This window comes from Stegodyphus dumicola, chromosome X2, assembly GCF_044657685.1.
Source record: "Stegodyphus dumicola isolate Sdum_Otavi_A_Nest chromosome X2, ASM4465768v1".
Taxonomy (NCBI): Eukaryota; Metazoa; Arthropoda; class Arachnida; order Araneae; family Eresidae; genus Stegodyphus; species Stegodyphus dumicola.
Window position 1 is genome coordinate 76,001,570 of NC_140781.1, and position 21,707 is coordinate 76,023,276.

At 31.3% G+C, this 21,707-nt stretch overlaps 1 protein-coding gene across 5 annotated transcripts in view; it reads right to left on the reverse strand.

The window, feature by feature from the left end:
* The window catches only part of LOC118195777 (ethanolaminephosphotransferase 1-like), a 154,118-nt gene that overhangs the window by 74,937 nt on the left and 57,474 nt on the right, over positions 1–21,707 (reverse strand). For all 5 annotated transcript variants that reach the window (XM_085809845.1, XM_085809847.1, XM_085809844.1 and 2 more), the window contains one exon: positions 4,392–4,654. In XM_085809845.1, coding sequence (XP_085665971.1) covers positions 4,392–4,654 — 263 coding nt within the window. The remainder of the gene's footprint in view (positions 1–4,391; positions 4,655–21,707) is intronic.

Consider the following 21,707-nt stretch of genomic DNA (forward strand, 5'->3'; position numbering starts at 1 on the left):
GCTCTAGCATCGGAAATTCTATTTGACATAATCAAAAGTTCAAGTTTACTTTTATAAAATTGCTCTTACAGTCTGCAAAAAATAATAAGCCGCATCCAATTCGAAGATTAAGGAACAACGCAAACATCTACATTAACTGAAATAGATAATTAGATAATTTTAGCTTATACCGTTCGTTATACCTTAAACGCGCATGCGAAAACATATTCTGCGGTTGTGCACACACATATGCGCAGTCGTAAAGGTCTTACGCGCACGCCTAAACATCTATGCGCATGTGTCAACGCGGCGCATGCGCAGAAAGTTTTTAGCTTTGAGGTCCGGATTATGGGTGTCCAAATTAACGACTTTTGACTGTACTTAAGATTAATTTAATACAGAATTATATTTTCTAATACATTGATATAAAAAGAAAATGCCAGTACAAGGGAAAGACATTGTTAGGAGCTTTCTCCTAATATTAAGATAAATCATGATAAATCATGTCGGTGGCAATCCTAAGATAAATTATACGGAAATCTTTTTAAAGATTTGCAAAAAGACAAATTAAAATGCTTTATATGAAAGAAAAATTGCATATCCACATTTCAAGTTATTTTTAATAACCTTTCTGCTATTAAATGAAAGAAAAATGAAATACATAAATTATATACTGTTAACTAATGTATGGCTTTACCTAAATGAAATCCCTATGCTAAATCCATCATTATGTTCTATGCATGTGTAAACAGATTAAATTATGAGCAGCTGAGAAGTGCTACTAGAATAGAACTTTTGGAGTCCTTAAAAAGAAAATTTCTGTTTTTTTTTTTTTTTTTTTTTTTTTTTTTTTTTTTTTTTTTTTATAGCTGCTACCATATTTTTGATTTTCAGTGGCACATAAATCGTTATAAGGTCTATTTTTAAGAATCTACCTATACTGGCTGAAAATTCCATTAATTGTGTAGAATGCAAACAAAGCAGTTATGACGTGTGTTTTATTTGAACCCCAGTATCTGAAAAGATGTGAATAAATAAATTCTTTACACATGTTAAGAACTTAAAAGTAATACTGAATGCCAACAGATTATCCACTCAAAAACAAAGATTTACAAATGAAAAATTTGCATTCATGATGCTTGATTATTACAAAAAAAAGTTACTCAGAAAATGTTATATAACTTCAAAAGGGTGTCCCCGAATGACATGTACAAATTTGGGGGGGGGAGGTAGAGAACATCAAGAGGAGCCATAATGACATTGGAAAGCATAGGTGGAAACATAACCCTAATGAGATAAAGAGTCACAAAGACAGTAAGGCAACAACACAGAATGTAGTGTAAAGCGCTTTATTACAAATAATAATAATAATAAATAAATAAATAAAAAGTATGACATAAAAGCATCACAGGAGGTATTCAAAATTGTGGCCATTGGCATGTATGCCCGCACAACACCGGCACGACATGGATTGGCGGACATGGGAATATGGGTGTTTATGCTCTTTGCGGCCGCCCAGTACCTTCAATCCTGGTTCTGAAGGATCCACGTTCTGCCAGGTTCTCATGCAACTAAGCAAATATTTGATGATTCGGTTGCTGCCTCGTTGGATATCTTTCCCTATAAACCAAACAGCAGTACATCCATTTCCGTTGGCTAAGCCATACACGAAGTGGATATCCGCTAAGTCAGCATTTGAAAAATGATTCAAGTCTATCACACACTATGCATGTTTGAAATGATGAAACCACACGTGCCGACCTTGCGAGCTCAAGTATGGTGCCACTTATAGCTTTTGGCTTATGCTTTCCAATGTAATCATGGCTCCTAACGATGCTCTCTACCTCCCCTCAAAGTTTGTACACGGCATTCGGAGACACCCTGTATAGTGTACTTTCAAAACTTTCATTTCTAAGAATTCATGAAAAATTCCTATTAAATTAACCATGATGAATTTTCTAAAATTTGAAATTTTGTTTATTTGCATAGTACTAAATTGCACTTAAAATGCTTATTCAAATGCTTGTGCAGCTTTACTACAAGTTCACTCAGTTGCAAATCATTATAAATACATGACATATCGTGAAAAAAATATTTTGATTAATGAAAGGAATTTTGCCTTTTAAAATTATAAAACTACGAACCAAGCTATTTTTCATGAAAAAAATTTTTACTTTTAAACCTGAACTATCATGCTCAACCAAAAGTTAAAATTCAACAAGCACGTATTTAGAACACAAAGCAAATAAGGTACAGTAACCCCTCCTTTAGATACCCAAGCTTTTAACTCTTGGCCCATTATGCTCAAAATTTAGTTATACAGTACAAAGTCCATAATCCGGACGTCTATTATCTGGAATGATCTATAATTCGGACCTCAAAGACACAAACTTTTTTCTGTATGCTTTACACAGGCACATTAACCCTCTAACCGTATATATACGGCCTAGAATATTTTTTGTGATGTCTGTAAGAACGTATATATACGTGCATATTAAAATATGTCAAAGAAATTAAGGCAATATATCAACAAAAAATTCAGATATGAAATACCAGAAGAGTTTTTACATTAAAATCAAAAAATAATTTGTTCTCATAATAATTTTGGGAATGTGCTTTCTTAGCGAAACCCCTGGCCGCTCAGACGGTTAATGCATGTTTACGCATGTGCATTGGGAAGATGTGTGTCCAGATATGTTAAAAAATACTTGGCAAAATTTATGGCCAGCTACCATATTTCACGGTGAGGACGATGAAGATGATAGCTGTGAATTTGAAGGTTTTTGGACAGGTGAAATTTTCCAGTTATTGGATTTTGTAAAGAAATGTGGAGAAGTGGTAATAAATGAAGATGATATAACAGAAGTTTTTCATTGCGACGACAATGCCCCAATCATCAATCAATTAACGGATGGCAAAATCTGTAGTATGATTCTAGATCCAGAAAATACCGCTTCCGATAGTGAAGAAAGTGACAGAGAGGTTATTGAAAACGAAAAAGTTTCGATTGACAAGTTAGTCGGTATTCTCGACACAGCATTTACAGGACTTGAACAGTGGAACTCTGTAGCTTAACAAGAAATTATGTCTGTATATTAAAGAAAAAGTATTAACACAAAAAAACGAAGCAACTTAAACAACTTACATTGAAAGAAAAAAGTAAAGTAAACAAATAAGCTTTTTTTATGTAAATTTTGATACCCTTTAGATCATAATTGCTCTTTATTTCATAAACTACGGTTTCATATTTTTAATTGTACAATTTCTGCATGCCATCTTACCAGATTTAAATTGATGATCTATAATCCGGAATCGACGAAGTCCCGAGGAGTCCGGATTACGGACTTTGTACTATATTACTTTTAAGTATTTTTACTTGCTATGACAGATTTAAGCTAAATGTTATGAATGTTTTCTTTGCTACTGCAAATTACTAAATATCTGAAGGCATTATATACAGACCAACATTTCAGTAAGACTGATTTTATTTATATTTTTCAAGAATATTTTATATAACAGCAAAGATGTACTAAAAAGAGTGCATAGCATAATTTTGCTTGAATTATTGATTACAGATGCATAGTACCAGTTTTAACAAGAGAAAAATCTTTTCCCTAGATGAATTTTACAATTAAAGCTAACACCATCAAACTTAACAAATTTAATTAATAATCTTTTTTAAAAAGTAAATTTCTGAAAGAAACCTTTTACATCAAAATAGATGAAGAAAGATGCAAGGGTTTTAATTTCTTATTTGTTTAAAAGTTAATTTTCAAAATTTCTTCATCTTATATAATTTTTTTATAACACTTGGAATTGGTTTTTCATCATTCGATAAATGACATTAATATAATTTAGGCAAATTTTTCAGCCAATTTACCATACTACACACCAAGTGTTTTAACTATCTGGAAAAGATGAACAACCAGCTGTAAGCACTTTCCTAATAAAGTGAATAAGAAAATTAAAATTTTGCATATTTTAAGTAAAATGTGTAAGTGATTTAAAAAGACTGCCATAGTCTGAAATCTTACTTACTTCATTCATTCTTAATTGCAGCCATAAGCATATGACCAACTGTTTAAGAGATGTTTAATTGCATAATCTTTTCAAAACATACTGTGTGGGTCTACATACCTTTCAGCTTTTACATTTAGCAATCAGAGCTGCAAAATTGACAAATTTTTAATTCAAACTGCTCTTTGCCTTTTATATCAAAATAAGTTTCTGCTACAAAAAAACTAAGTTTACTTTGCCAGCATTTCTTCCCTACTAGGAAAAATTATTTTTGCATATTTTAATATTTTGCTAACAATGTACAACCACTAATACAGGAGCTTAAACACTTTGAATTCAAAACACATACCCAAAAACAAAATTTTGCAGAAACAACAAATTTGTCATAAACTCACCATTTGAGAAATATCATAACCCCATGGAAGATAGAGTACTCCAGTATTGTATTTCTCCCAGTGAGAAAATATAAAGCACAAGTGAACACTCCATAAAATAAAAAATACTCTGAGGGGACTGCAGCTATATTCTCCACAACCAAACACTGAATACATACATGTTGGCATGAATAAGGCCGTCCAACTATCAAGTCCATGATCCATAATTTCTCCCAAAGGGCCTGAAGAATTTGTCCGACGAGCATGCTTGCCATCAATGCCATCTAAAACAATTTAATTATGATTACTGAGCAGTTTCAATAATATTACAATCACCCTACTGAAACATTGTTATAATACCTGCAGAAATATTTAGGTGAAATAATAAAATAATACTGAATATTAAAATCTGCTGTACCAAAAAAATTTAAACTCATTTAAAAAATTTCATTAATATTTTTGCATACATAAAATTCAATAAAAAATGTAAATAATTAAAATTTACAGTTTATTCAAACAACTATTTCTTATTTTGACATATTCTTCCCATGAAATAACTAAATTTTATACATTTTGTTCAGTTCAATGCTGTTCTAATCTTTCACTTGAATAAAATCGAAAACTCAATTCACTTTTCAAAAATCACATCTAACAAAATTCTGCTTCCATTCCCATGTTAAATAGCAAAACATGATGGGAAATTTATGACCAGGATGCATATTATTGAATGGAATATCTTATTCTTTAAAATTCATCATGGCAGATCTATTAAAAGATCTTTAACATATATCTTTTTATTTAATTCTTTTTACTAAATTTCTAGCTCTGAAAATACTTATGACTATTTTCAAGATAGGTATTTCTGAAAAACTATCATCACTGTACAGCTCGCAACATGATATTTACATACATTATAACTTGGCAAATATTCAACACAGGTTTTTAACTGTAAATCCAAGTCTGCAAAGGTTTTTGAAATTGCAAATAAAAATAGAAGCTATTCCATGCATCTAAATGAAAATAAAATAATTTCAACTTTTGCTCACGCAAACTTGAGTTTAAGCTCAATGATAAATAACAAGTTGAAATGAAAGATCACAAAATCAATCAAAGCTTACAAAGACATCACTAAACATGCTTTGCAGTAGAATTCTTCAAGAGATGCAGGCTGAAGATCAGGAAAGTTTTGGAGCGGGACATGTAACTGTATACACAAATCTGCTGATCTAGCAGGCCACTGCATCTGAAGCAGAATTTCACATTTCAGGTGCCATTCCACCAACAGCACTCTATGGAATCACTCATACATACTGTTGTGTGTCAGCATTTTATATAGCTACCCTGAATAAACACACCAGAAAGGTACCTTTATTGCAGCTCCAGGAGATAACAGTGTAACATTTCAGTTGGCTAACAGTAAAACTTAGGTTTATTTTTTCCTTTATGATTCTGTTGGGAATGGTAATAGTTAAAGTTAGTTACTGCTAGATGATGGCTGGGGATAATACTCTTAAAATGTCAATTAGATTTTGCTGCATAAGTTCACGAGATAAATATTTAAAAATGATCTAGTAAATTTATGAAATATTTTAACATATAAATATATATATATAACTTCTGTTAAAATTTTATTTTATACAGGGTGCAGCAGCGTTCATAGTGTAATTTGACTCGCATAGTACAATGACGAACTGCGTGAATGCGGGCCAACTCGTGCTGCATTCGTGCCCTAATGAGTTGCCATTTCGAGTGTGAGAATGATATGGATCGGTGGAGTGCACAGCATCGTGCCTTTGTTGCTGAAATTTATTTCAAAAATAACTACTCTGTTATTGCTAACCAACGTCTATTTCGGCAACATGTCAACTGGGACGTCATGGGAAAGTTCCAGATGGACGGACCATTGCGACAGACATTTCCAGGTAGAGTAATTTCCCATTTTGGTGACATTTCCTAGCTGCCTTGCTCACCTGATCTTTCATGCGCAGACTTTTTCCTTTGGGGCCACATGAAGCAAGCAGTTTTCCGAACACGTTGTGCGACCATTCCTGAGTTGAAGGATCGCATCAGAACTGCCGTCGGCAATGTCCCAGGGAATACGTTACGCCGAGTTATGGCAAGCTTCCAACGCCACCTAGATGAATGTGTTGTGCATAGGGGGCATCATTTGACAGACACAGGCACCATTTTCAAAAAGTAATCCATGCAATGGACAATGACTTACACATTAGTAAATGACATTCCTTTAACTATTAATTGACATAAGAGGTAATAAATAAATTACAGTTACTGCCTTGTGGTGTGTTTTTAACATCCTACTATGAATGCTGCCGCACACCATACTTAATTTTGTAACCATCCAGATTGTGACTGAATTAACAGTAACTGTATAGTAACTAAAAAATATAGTTTGAATAAAAAGAATTAGAATTTGTCTCAAGTGTGTTTTGATTGTATCCTGTTTCAAAAAGCATTTGAACCAACATGCAACTAATAAAATAATTAATAAAAGAAAGAGGCATGTAACAATTGGTGAATTTGGACTGCAACATTTTTACCATGGACAATGATAAAACTGCCCAAGTTGCAAATGCTAGCAAGGTGAGCAAGAAAATTTCACCATTTGGGCCAAAAGATCAAAGATGTGGTTTTACTAAGTAGAGGCCCAATTCCTAATTACAGAGTTCGTACACATTTCTGCACACGTAAATTAAGTACTTTTAAGGACTTTTAAGGAGCATTAATGAAAAAAATTAAGGACCTATGAGCAAATGGGAACTGAATAAATTTAATTAAAAATATTATTCTATGCCTGAATTTCACTTTTGCAATATCATCCTAAAAATAAAATAGATCCCTAAGTAGTATGCATTATTACTAAACATGAATTAATGAACATAATTATTAATAAGTTTGAGAATAAAATAAAACTCCATGCGGTTTATCAAGTAGCATTAAATATTTTACATTTATAATGGGTTTGACATATTTGAAAGAAGATATGTGACATTTACATTTTACTAATAGTTAGCTTTATGTTGATTTTTTATGCCTCATTTTGTCACATACTTGGTCATTCTAGAGGAGAGGTTCTCAACCGGTGGTACGCAAGAAAAAAATAGGTGGTACACAAACAAGCAAAGTATTTTGAGCTATTTCTTCCAAAACAGTAAGTGGTAGCAGTACTTTTTAGTAGTGGTACTAAAGGTTTTCAATTTTTGTTTAGATGGTACACGTTAGTCAAAAGGTTGAGAACCGCTGGTCTTGAGGTTTCGTAAATAGCAGGTAGATTTTATGTCAAATGGCATAGGTTAAAATGAGAAGCAAGATCATAATCAGCATCATTCATAACAAAAGATTGAATGTTATCACCGCTGCTGCTCGTCTAGAGAGAGACCTGCTGATTAGAACAAACCTGAAAGGCCTGATGTAGGCACGGTTGGTAGTTGTTGAAAGTTAGTCAGGCTCTGTTTGATGCAGTTAGTGTCATAGCTTTGTGTAGATTTCCAGGGGTTGTAACCCAGTTAATATACTTTCAGGTTCCAATAAGGCATTAAAGCACCAGGTTGTTTTGCATTATTTTAAGTCTCACTAGATGCAAAGAATAAGTTATACTTGAATTTCTACATTTTTGTGTTTTATCTTGTGATCACAGTGAGTATTAATGAAAGGCAATAACTTGATTTAATATGTAAAGATGTAAGCAGTTAGTTATAAATAATTAAATTAGGTAAATAATTAACCTTAGTCATTGATTTACATGGCCACTATTAAATTTTTTTAACAGTATTTGTTAAAAAAGGCCTATTAAAATCAAAATCTAATAAAAATTCACAGTTTAAAATGCATGTAATTTACGACACTGATTCTTAAAGGATATTAGAATAATTACGCATTGAAAGCTACAAAACATTTATGTTTCTTAACAACACCCAACAAAATATTTATCCATCATTTTAATTTGAAGCCTTCCCAGACATTTTGTCTAGTTCATATCGATTTCCTTCTCTATTTTAGCATCTTTTCTAACAATTAGAGATTTGTCTCAATATGCAAACCAATGCTCTCCCTAGTTTCTGCGTGCTTTATCTCCTAACTTGTCAACCTCTCCGCAATGTACCTATGAGGGTTTATTTGATCTGGTAAAAGTTAAATAGTTCAAAACCCACGATAGACGTGAAGCAAATTACCACCATGTCTGAAAGTAACTACAATATCAGACAAAGGTTTAAAAAAGCCTCTTATTTAAAAAGAACTTAGAACAAACATAAAGGCATGTTCTGATGCTTCGCTTACATCTTGCGGTGATATAATTAAACAAGAACAGTCAAATTCAAACTAAAAATGTGGACTAGTGGTCAAAGATTATACAACTTAATTTTAATTTAATCTGGCTCAGTAACTCTATCATAACAAGAAATAGAAAGGGAACATTATAATAAAGGCTGAAATAATAAACCTTTGGGTAATTTACATAATAATAACTGCACATATTTTTGAGGAATAATTTTCTTTATGTATTCATTTCCTTTTACAACATGTTTCCTTTTCATTTTAGAATTTTTGGATTTAATTAAGGATTTCTGATTCTGTTTTTCTAAAAAACACTAAATGCATTTAGAATGTATAGAAAAAGTGGCTAATTTAATTTCTTTAGTAATATGAATTTCAGAAGAAATATGAAATATATATTGTAAAGGCCAGTTACAGAGCTGATGTGGCAGAATTTTTAGAATTTAGCGACACACCAAAAAAAAAAAAAAAAAAAAAAAAATCTAGAAATGGCAAAACTTTTAGAATTTAGACAGGCATTGGAAGCAGAATTTAGAAAGGCACTATGCAGTCGAATTTAGGATCCACGAAGATTGCATCAGATGGGAAAATGCTTAGTGCCAGCTCTGTGTATTATGCGTTAAGACATATTAGATGGATCTTTTAAATTGTAAGTTTTCAATTTCCTTATAAATAAATAAAAAAAAAAAACCTTTCTATAATGCCTGCCCAAGTGATAAGATTAGAAGCATTTTTGATATTTTCCATGCTTGTGTCTAGTGAAAAGTAGAGAAAATAAAGGGAAGATAAACATGTTAAGAAAATGATTCTAGTATCAGGAGTAAAACATTCAAATAGTATGTCTTCATTAGTCTTCCAGACATTCTCCAAAAAGTAAGAAATTCATTGGAAACTTTCTGTAAAATACATCCATTACGCGTTGATACCATGGAGACATTTTTCATTTTGTCTTATATTTATCGAATCTTCTAGAATCGTGGGTCTATAAATCTTGCCTTCAAATCTTTCTAAATTTTCCAAGCTGCAATGTCAAAAATACTACAGAAAAATTATCCCAACCAATTCTGTAACAGCAAAAAGCCAGAAATATTTTGGAAAAAAAAAAAGGAGGTAAAAAGTGCAAAATTAATTACATAGAGAAAACTGATGCATATTCTGAGAATTTTGAATATTTTGAGACAATTACATGGGAAATATGCTTACTATGAAAAAATTAAAAACAAGATATTTTTAATTAATTACATAGTTAATTTTGTTTTTGTTAAGAGATGTTTCGTAAATTATGCTTTATAGCATTATATCTTGTTTATTTTTCAGATACAAAATATTGTATAATAAGTTGCCAAAATGAAACTTTATAATATGACAGTGAAAAATAAAAATGTTTTATTTTAATGTTATTTTTTAAATATAATTCCAATATATTACACATAAAATCTATCAAAATTATGATGTTTTAAAAAAATCATCGAAAAATTCTCAGATTTTGAAATTAAAAATTTTCTATAGAAATTGTAATCGCCAAAATGTTGATTAGTCGCCAAATTTAGAACCGTTTAATAAAAGAATTCACATCCCCAAAAGCGAAAATTGTTTAAGAGCTCTTTATTACAAACAATGAATTTCGAAATGCTTATGTTTCACTTCTTGCTTAGAAACTTGAGTATCCCATCATTTATATTAGAAATAGAAACAAATTAATACCCATAATCCCATTCAAAAGATAACCATATACGTCAGTGAATCGCCAAAAATATATCCTCTAAACTGCTAATTCACATTCAAAATGGCAGCCGTAAAAACAGACAGAAATTTCAGATGATTAAATTTAAGGACCTTCTACTGATTTTGGCGAAAATTAAGGACTTTTAAGGACCAAAAATCGATTCCAAAAAAATTAAGGACTTTTAAGGACTCTTAAGGACCGTACGAACCCTGTAATTAGTGGCATCAAGAGTGAAGAAGCAATACTCAATTATTTGATCACCCAATTAGAATTTGGATTTATGAAGAACACATGGATATCATAAGACTACGAGCAACAAACTGTTAAGGAAAGATTACTCAACACTTTTACAGAAAGTGAAAACCACAGCATTAAACATCTGCTCACCAGGTTGGAACTTGACAACATGAAACCCAACTCCTTCTTAGAATGAAATCTCCAGGTTTAGACATGTCAGAGAATATGTTGCAATCTCGATGGCTGGAAAAGATGGCAGATGCTGCAAAACACATCATAGTGGTTAGAGACTTGATTTTAAATAAACTGGCCACAATGGCTGACAAAATTTGAACAGCTAAACTCATGCCAGGAATTGGCTGCTGTAGGCAAGAATACAATAGTGGAAGAACAACAGCAGAAAATTGTCACATTAGAGCTCCAAACTGTACAGGACTCCAGACCATGTGATCGCAAATTCAGCAGAAACCGCAGTAGCCGTTCGAGGTTTGTTTTGGTAATTTGATGAAAAGGGTAAATATTTTTATTAGCATTTCAAATTTGGCACCAAGTGCTATTCTGAAAAATACAAGCAACCTTATGAGTGGAAAGAGTCGAAAAACACAAGTCAGCAGTAGACTCCACAGCCAGTTCTGCTACAAGGAATTATAATTGCTGGAAATTCCAACTATGTCACCCATAAGAAATCGGGATAACAGTTTTTAATTAACAGTGAAGCAGATGTGTCCTTGATTCCAGAAACTATAGCAGGAACTACTCTTTGCTGCAATGCATTGTATGCTATCAATGGCCCACAGATCCCAACTTACAGAGTAAGAACTTTAAATCTCGACTTGGTACTTGGATGACAATTGTACGGCTTGCAGCAAGAAGGGCCCAGCTCAACAATTTTAAAGTTTTGGAAAACTAAATAAAAATTTTAAAAATTCATTTTTTAACTTATGTTCTATACATTTTTCTGCATTAAAAGTGCTAGCAGAAATGATTTTTCATGGCTACTTCAATAGATTTTTACTCCAACGCAAAGAACAACTTTTTTTAACAAAAAAGACCCACAAACACGAAATCTACCAAAGTGGAGCTGTGTCATTCTTACTGCAAGCCCTTCAATTTCAATGGTCACTTATCATTGCCAAAATTAACAGAGGTATCACTGGGGCTGATTTTCTCAATCATTTTGACCTACTTATTGATATTCATAATAGAAAATTGATTGATGGTGTTACTCAATTAAAAGCTGCAGTTAGGTCTATCTCAGATAAGCACACTGGCAGCATACTTAATAATGACCTTAAATCAGTTTTATGAAGCATTTAAACTATACCCAGACTTAATTAAGTCATGTGTTAACAATACCTCAAGTAAACATGATGTGAAACATTGCATAACCGAAGAGGGTGCATTATGTACAAGCATGTTCACTCAATCATAAAAGACTTGCCTTAACCAAGCAAAAATTTCAGTTCATGTTGAACAAGGGTAACTTTCAGCAATAAAAGTTTCAATGCACTAGTCCCCTACATTTAGTTGAAATAAAGGATAGAACATTTACAGCCTGCAGGGACGATACACAGTTAAATGACTAAAACATATCTGACCATTACCTGATTCATCTTGTAGGGTAAAGTTATATTCCCAAAGACTGATCTAGTAAAGGCATACTATAAGATAAAGTGCTGAAGAGGAAAAACCAAAGACTGCCATAACTACCCGTTTCAAGTTATTTGAATTCAATGTTCCGAGTTCGAACACCAGCAACCTTTCAGCGTACCATCATTAAGTTTTCTTTGCTTTTAATTTTCTATTCCCATATTCAGACAATGAGTTAATCGCATTCACATCTGAGAATAAACATCTGCAGATGGTATTTGAGAGACTGAACAAATATGGTCTTCGTATTAATGTACTGAAAACTATTCTGATAGTAGAGCAGAGTCTCAAGGTTATCTGATTACTGCTAAAGGATCATGTTCCCTGCCTAGCAAGGTTCAAGCCATCCTAGTACACTCACTGCCTAAGACCATACAAGACTTGCATACTTTTCTGAGTATGATAAATTTTAATTGCAGGTATTTGAGAATAACTGCCTAAACACAGGCACTATTTCATGAGTTTTTAAAGGGTGCATAAAAGAAAGATAAAAGTCTCATGGACTAAAGAGTCGATACAACAATTTGAGAAATGTAAGCATGATTTAGCCAATGTTACCATTTTATGTTTTCCAACACTCCCATTATTTGTGCAGTGATACATCAGACTGGGCTGTAGGCTCGGTACTACAACAATTTGAAGAAGGAAATTGGAGGCAAATTGCTTTCTATTCCAAGCAACTGAATGATGCTTAGAAATCTTACTGCACCTACAATAGTGAATTCTTGGGTATGTACCCTTCAATGAAACATTTCAATTATATGCTGGAAGGCAGAGAAAAAAAAATGAGAAGTCATCCCTGAAACAGTTGTGCCAACTACTTTTTGCAGTTCACCACAGATATTCAGCATATATCTAATGCAGAGTGACATAACATTTAAAATCCACAAAACATTTTGATCAAATTCATGGTTTTTCACATCCTGGCAATAAATCTTCCATTAAATAGATGAATGCTAGTTTTGTGTGTCCCGAAATGAAAAAAATAAAGACTAGGGCCCAAGCATGCATCAGATGCCAAAAATTTAAAGTTACTCGGCACACTAAATCTAAATTCACGGAATGTCAAGAAACAGATATCCTTTTCAGTATACTGCACACTCATATCATTGGTCCTTGACCAATTTACTGGGTGGATGGAAGTCATCCGATTACCATACATCACTGCAGAAGTTATAAGCAAAGCTTTTTATGAACATGGTATATGCAGATTTGGTTTCACATATAAAATTATTACAGATCAAGCAACACAGTTTGAATCGCAGTTGGTCAGGAGTTTGGCTGTAATATATGGGGCTACAGTCCACACTACAGCATACCATTCTCAATGCAATAGGAAAATGAGAGGCTTAATAGAATGTTCAAAGTCGCTATAAAAGCTCAAAATAATGCTCAGTGGATTGAAACACTACCAATAGTTCTGTTGGATCTCAGATCTGCCCTATGATGTGACACAAATCCCTTGACTGCCCAAATGGTATATGGAACAAACATTAAACTACCTGATGAAATTTTTTATCTATCCAATACCAAAGTTGACCCTGATACCTTTGTGGGTAAGTTGCTAAATTACATGGATAACTTAAAACTGATAAAGACATAGTGCACTAAATTCAGACAATTTTTGTCCACAAGGGTTAATGCTCTCAGGTTTTGGGAGAAAGGCCACTTGAACAAACACATGTGGGACTGTTTCAATTGTATGACAGAAATGAGATACACTTTTTTACGCTCATTAAAGGCAAAACAGTTAATACTTATGTTGATAGACTAAAGGCCACATACATGCTAACTACTGTTATTGATACTGTACACAGTGGAAAAAAAAGGTACAGTTTTACATCTCCCATTCTACTGGGCCATTTGACAAAATCCAAATTGTGTTTTAAACGTCTTGAAAGTGTGATTTAAGTTATATATTAGATTTATATATGCATTGTTATAACATACGTATTTTGACACAAAATCGGACTTTTTCTGAAATGACATGCCAATTTTTTTCCATATTTCGATTCTACAACTTAAATTATGCCTAAATATTAAATTTTGTAACTTTTATGGATAAATTCAAAAGTTTATCATGGTGCATTTTTTTCAGTTTGTGCCAAGAATAATTCACTTGGCAAACTTCTTAATTTATAGCAATGTATTTTCCTTTCCTTTTTTTCATTGTATACGAGCAGAAAAAAGGCCATCGTTCATACATTCAAATAATTTTAAGAAAGTGCTTAAACCACATTTGGCATTTTTATCTCTTACAACAAATATGCCAAATTTCAACATGTGCCAATATGTAAATTCACGTATATCTTAGGAAATTTTGAATAAAAAACTCCCATTTTTTGCAAGTATGCTTAGAAATACATCTATTTTAAGCTGATGTAAAAGCTTTATAGATTATAATTCAAAATGTGTTTCAAAAAATTTATAAAAATTACTTAAAAATATAAATTTTAAAATTAAATGATAAAAAATGGGTGAATTTTATTTGGAACAAACCTAAATTTCAAAATGTGAAAGGAAGAACCATGTTTAATAAAAAGTAAATAATAAATAATAATAGTATAAAGTAAATAATAGTATAAGTTTGATAAAAATAAGTTTAATAAAAAGAGATATTAATAAATATATTTCAAATTCAATTAACATGGAGGAGCTAAAACTTTGAGAGCTAATATTTTAAAAAGGACTTAATTTATTTACAAATTTTTTTACAAATAATTTTTACAAATCTTGGCAGTTTGGCTTAATTTAAGTCATAGAATTGAAATATGGAAAAAAATTAACATGTAATTTCAGGAAAAGTCCGATTTTGTGTAAAAATACCTATATTAGAACAATGGTATGCAGAAATCTAATACATATTCTAAGCTGCACTTTCGAGACATGAAAAACACAAGTTGAATTTCGTCAATTGGCACAGCAGAATGAGAGATATAGAACTGCTCCGTTTTTTTGGGGGGGAGGGGGCAGTGTACCTTACAAAGTTATTGTGGACAATGAAACTAATAAACATTAGAGCAAAAAGCTTCTCCAAGATATGGATAACAGCAGAATCTTACACTAACAACTGTTCTGGTAGATAGGTAAAACTGCCCTTCCAGTTTTGAGATTAAAATTGATCATACAAATGTCTCTCTGTTCCCTACCACACATACTTAGTGACATAACTCAGTTAGTGGTGATGGAGTAATGCTGGGAATGATAAAAGTTAGATGACAGCTTGTGGTAATACATTTAAAATATCAATCAAATTTTTACTGTATAAGTTCATGAGATAAATATTTAGAAATGACCTAGCAAAATTTATAAACTATTCAAGGTACAAAAAAACTATAATTACTGTTCAACTTTTATTTTCTTCTTATTTCCTTTTCAGACTGTTCATATTGTGACTGAATTAATGATAACCACATATGAACTACAAAAAATAAAAGTTTCAATATAAAGAATTAGAATTTGTCTTGCAAGTGTGTTTCGCTTGTATCCTGTTTTAAAAGGTATTTAAGTCTACACCACAACTAAACTAATAAAATAATTAATAAAAAAAAAAAGGAAACTCTTAACAACTCGTTTCAGTAAATACTTGCTCAGTCCAGATGGTTATACAGATTTTATGGCAAGTGGCATATGTTAAAATGAGAAGAAGAATTGTAACGGTCATCATATAGAGTAGAGACCTGGCTGTTGCTTTCTCATAGAAAGAAAAGCTACAGATAAGAACAGATGTGAATGCCTGACATTTACACAATTGATAGGTGCTATAAATTAGTTAGACTATGTCTGATCTAGTTAAGTTGCAGTTTCACTTAGGTTATTGGATGTGTAAGCAGTTAATATACTGTACTATTTAACAAATTGCTCTCAAGATGACTTTCATTTTGTGATTTTTTTAAAGTTGAACTATGAGAAAATAATGTGTTAGCTTTTATATTTTGTGTTGCATCCACAATCAGAATTTAGCAAAGGTGTTTGTTCTCAACAACACATAGACGTAACTTCCAAGAGTGAGCAAAGCAGAAGTAATTGGGTACGTAGATAGCCTTAAATATTAAAACAATTTATAAATAAAATTTGAAGGCTCAATAGCAGACCTAAATTCCCAGTAACAGAGTTAAAAACATGCAACAGTACAAAAGTATAAAAGATATGATCTAGATAACTTAATAAAAAGAATTTCAAAACAATATATCTTATTTCCCTTATGAATAAAAACAAAGCGAAATATAAAGATGCTGAGAAATATCAATTAAAATGCAATTACATGAGCTACAAAAAATAAATTGTAATATCTACTAAATGCAGGATGCTTTCGATTACTCACATCTTGGGTTGCTATATTTTTGGCGTCCTTTTGAAAATCATACTTGCCAACCTATGACACTCAAAAATCAGGAGAATTTTCTCAACGACAAAAAGATTTTTTAAACAGTAAAAGTGTATGGAAAGAAAATCTATTTCAATAATTAATTAAATTTAAAAGGTAACTCAATAATATGTGAAATTTCAGTTATTATTTCTTAAATGCAAATAATGCAAAAATAATTACATGTAAAATAGCAAGTTTTATTACTTGTACCTTCTAATAGTACAAAAATACTCTAATAAGTTTCCCTAATCATTAAATACTTTAACCAGATCACTAACTGATAATACTTGTTTATAAAGTATAATTTTAAGTTTTAATATTTTGGCAACATTGATATTAAATTGCAAAAGAATGAGTTAAAAATGTATCTGGCATCTAGAGAGAGTTGGTTATGATTTTGTAGAATGCGGTAAGGTTTCTTATGAATAAATTTTATTTAATAAAGTTTTCTTTTTATATATTATTATAATGTGTTTTTATTAGAAGTAGATAATTCTTTAGAGAATATCATTTATACGCCAATCTCAAACCAACATTTGGTAGCAGAGCATGGTTGTCCCCTCTTTTGATGAACTTTCATATAGAACATTGATGTTGGCTTAACAAAATCGCCAATTTCTCTAAGAGATAAATTAGACTTATATTAGAACTAGTGAATATAAATTAGAAAATATGGCATATAATATGATAAATTTGAGTCACATAGAAAAATTAACTGATGATAATTACCTTATATGGGCAAACAGAATCAAAAGTGAATTAAGAAGTTTGAAAATATGGAGAAGTGTGATAGAAACTGATGAACCACCAAAACCATATAAAAGGGATGATGTTAATTTCGAAAGTGAAATAAAAACTTGGGAAATATGGGAGGATAATAACGCGACAGCAAGAAATGTAATGAATCAAACTATGACAGCTCCACAAGCGTTAAAATATGCGAAATGAAAAGAACACAAAGAAGTTATGGAAGAAAATAAAAAATGAAATGGCGGCAAGACCAGAAGATATTTAAATAAAATGTAGAATAGAATTAGCTCAACTGAAAATGAGTCAAAATGAATCTGTAGATGATTATATGAATAGAGGTGTAATTCTAAAAAGTAAAAGTATTCTTCAAGTTGGAGATGAAATAAGAGATAAATAATTAATTTACTTCATACTAGAAAGATTTAGAAAGGAATTTGAATTTGACGTTAAAATCATTAAAAGTAATAAAGAAACGGATATAGCTTCCATTAGACAAGCTTTAAAAGAAACAGAAGGAAAAAATAAACCAAGAGGAAAATAAATTGAAGTAAGTTCTAAGGCAAAAGAAAACTGGATAAAATCGAAATATGAAAGAAGATACTTTAATTGCGGCAAAATAGGACATTTAATAAAAGAATGTCATGATAATAAAGTTCTTTAGCTGTGGAAAATTCGGCCACAAATCAACTGCATGTAAAATGAAAACCAAACAAGAACATCAAGAACAGAGAAATTTAACAAATGAAACTTATGGAATATCAAGCAAGGAAAAAGAATATGAATCAGCTACATGCTTATTTGAAGTATCTAAGAAAACAGAAAGCTCATGTCTTAATCAAGATAGAAATGATGGAAAGAATGAAATAGATGAACAAGAGAATAGAAAAATTAAATGGATTATTGATTCAGGAGCCACATCTCACATGACAACTAGTAAAGAAATATTTACTAATTTCAAAGATGAAGAACGACAAATAATGACTGCTGAAAAAGGTGCCATGATCAAATTGCTATTGGTAACATTAAAATGCAAACTGACAGAAATAAGAACATCTTGAAAGTAGAAAATGTTCTGCAAGTACCGAATTTAAGTGAAAATCTGCTGTCAGTATCAAAAATTGTACATCATGATTTAAAAGTAATTTTTACCAACAGTAAAGCAGAAGTGATCAATAAGCAGGGAAACATTCTATACATAGCTAACAGAAGTAGAAATAAATTTGAAGTTGAATCAAATTTAGTTGAAGAAGCTAAAATTAGTAATGTTAATGATGTACTAGACTAGGTCAGTATTAGACTAGACTACTCATATAAAGACCATCAGAGACTAGGTCATATAAATTATCAAAGGCTGATAGAAATGGGAAAAAAAAAAAAAAAAAAAAAAAGCTCATCGGTTATTGGATTAGAAAAAATAAAAATTTCTCAAAACAATTGTGAAATTTGTACATTAGGAAAAATAACACGGACATCTTATAAAAGTGTGAAATTTAAGCAATCTGAAGATATTTTAGAATTATGGCATATAGATTTAGTTGGACTAATTGAGAAATCAAAAGATGGAAGTTGTTATTTTTTAACAGTGGTAGATGATTACAGTAATTTCACATTTGTGATAACAATTGAGAAGAGTTAAACTTCAGAAGCTCTAATCAAGCTTATCATCCAAAGAAGGAAGACAAGAAGAAGCTAAAAAGAATTCGTAGTGATAATGGTAGTGAATTTTTAGCCGAAAGTATAAAAGAATTTTTTGAAAAAATGGGAATTAAACATGAACGTACAACTCCTTATACTCCAGAAAGTAATGGAAAAGCTGAACGTTTTAATCATACTATAATTGAATCTGCTAGAACTAAAATTGACGCAGAATTACCGATAAAATTTTGGTCTGAAAGCGTTAAAGTAGCTGTACATGTGAATAACAGGAGTCACAAAAATGATAAAAAGTTTACACAATATGAGCTATATAAAGGACGGAAGCCTAGCATTACTTATCTTAAGATTTGGATGTGAAGCATATGTTTATATAAGACGAGAAAACTTAGAATGATGGATCTAAAAGCTCAAAAAGGAATTATGATAGGCTATAGCATGAAGAGAAAAGCATACAAAACTTATATTCCTGAACAAAATAAAATTCAAGAAGTGAGAGATGTAAAATTTAATGAACAGAAACTTTGATCACCTTTACTGAAACAAAATTATTTAAAATTCGATAAAAATCAAATATTAGAGCTTATTATTTTTACAAAGAACAAACTAATGGCAATGTAAACAATTCAGAAATAACTGACACATATCATAGAGAAGATAATATAACAGATGAAGAAGCTGAGAAAATGTTTCCATCCAAAGTGATGATGAACACGACGATGACAATTCATTGGAAAAGCCAACCGAGTATCCACAAATAAACGAAGAGCCTGGAAATGATAGTCATGGAAATTCTATACAGAAAAGACATGCGCGAATGACGAAGCCCCCAGAAAAATTAAAAGATTATGTAGAAATTCTGGGTACATGCAATGATAGAAGAACTCAGTTCAGTGGAGGCTAATGAAGTCTGGGAATTAGTTGAAAGACCCATCGATAAGAAAGTTATTAAAAACTGCTGGATATTCTCAAAAAGGGATGGAAAGGATAATTTAGACACAGTTTATAAAACAAGAGTAGTAGCAACCAGATTTAATCAAAGAAAAGGAATTGATTATGAAGATGGATTTAGCCCAGTAATGAGACTTGCAACCTTTAGAACATTGCTATCAATTGCAGTTTACAAAAACTACAAAATAAGATTTTTCGATGTAAAAACTGCATATTTGCATGAATACTTGGATAAACCAATTTACATGGAACAACCACCTGGATTTACATCAGATCCGAACAAAGTATATCTTGTAAACAAAAGTATATATGGATTACCACAATCAGGAAAATGCTGGTATGATGAATTATGTAAAGTTCTTAAGAAAAAGAATTTAACTAAAGTCAGATACATGTGTTTATAAAGATAAGTTCAACTATCTTATCATAGCAGTATATGTGGATGAATTAATGGTGACTGGAAATTCAAATTCTGAGATAAGTGACATCATCTCTCAACTATCTAAATCGTTCACATTACGAGAAGTCATTAAAACACACAAATTGTTAGGAATAGACATCCGGCAAGAATCTGGAAAACTTATACTCAGTTAAGAAAAGTATATAACTAAAATTTTAAAAAATTTTGAAACGAATGAATGTAAACCTGTCATCTATATGACAATCTCAAACCAACACTAATCATCAATTGAAAACATCAATTAATGTAATTCTGCACTGTAGAAACGTGTTAAGAACATCAAATGATGGCAAAATGGAGCATACAAGAAAGCAAAAAGCTTTGCTAAGCTCAGAGGACAAAAACAAAAATATTCATTCTTCACAAGATAAACTTGCAATAATTGGATAATGTGTCCCTTATCACATGATTTTTTTTTTATTTTGGGAGAGTTTTACGCTTACAATTTGTAATATTATTTTGAGAATAGCCAATTAAATTGCTCGCAGGTGCAGAAATTACTTAATTTTTCCCACATTTATTTTTAACAATGGAAGCAATAATTACATCTCCTTTAGTTAAGAGCCTTTTATCTTAATTCTAGAAGCAACTTCTTTCTTAAAAAATGTAAAAAGTGGTCGAAGATTCTAGATAAACGTCTCTTAAGATAACCAGCATGTACATACATATTTCAGTTTTTTTATTAGTTCAATATTATGCAGTTGTTGAAATTGTTTAAATTTTCTTTTGCTTTTAGGAAGTTTTCCAAGGTAAATATCAGCAATGTGTTCAACGACACTTATTCGCAAAGAAGCTGACCCTTTTTCACTGCTAAATTTAAGAGGTGACAGGTACATTTCATACTGCATATGCTCATGTAATGTCCGCACTTTTTTTAATTAAAATTACATCACTAAAATGCAAATGCAGACATTACACAGGTCGTTCAAACGCCGTGCTTTTTTCTCATGAGTAATTTTGGGTGTTAATTTCATTTGAAACACCCACGTTAAGTTCTAAGTGGAAGAAAATGGTATAAGCAATAAAAGTATGAAATTTAAAGTTGTCTAATAGCTACCTAAAATTTACAAACTCACTTTCTCCCATCCACATATATAACATAAATTACCCCATTTGCGTTATCAACACTGGGTGCATATTAGTTCGCACAGGAGCACAATATGGAGGCACAAATTAACCAACACTTGCAATTTTAATATTTACTTTTACATAAATTAAATAAACATTGGTTCATTTAATATCTTGCAC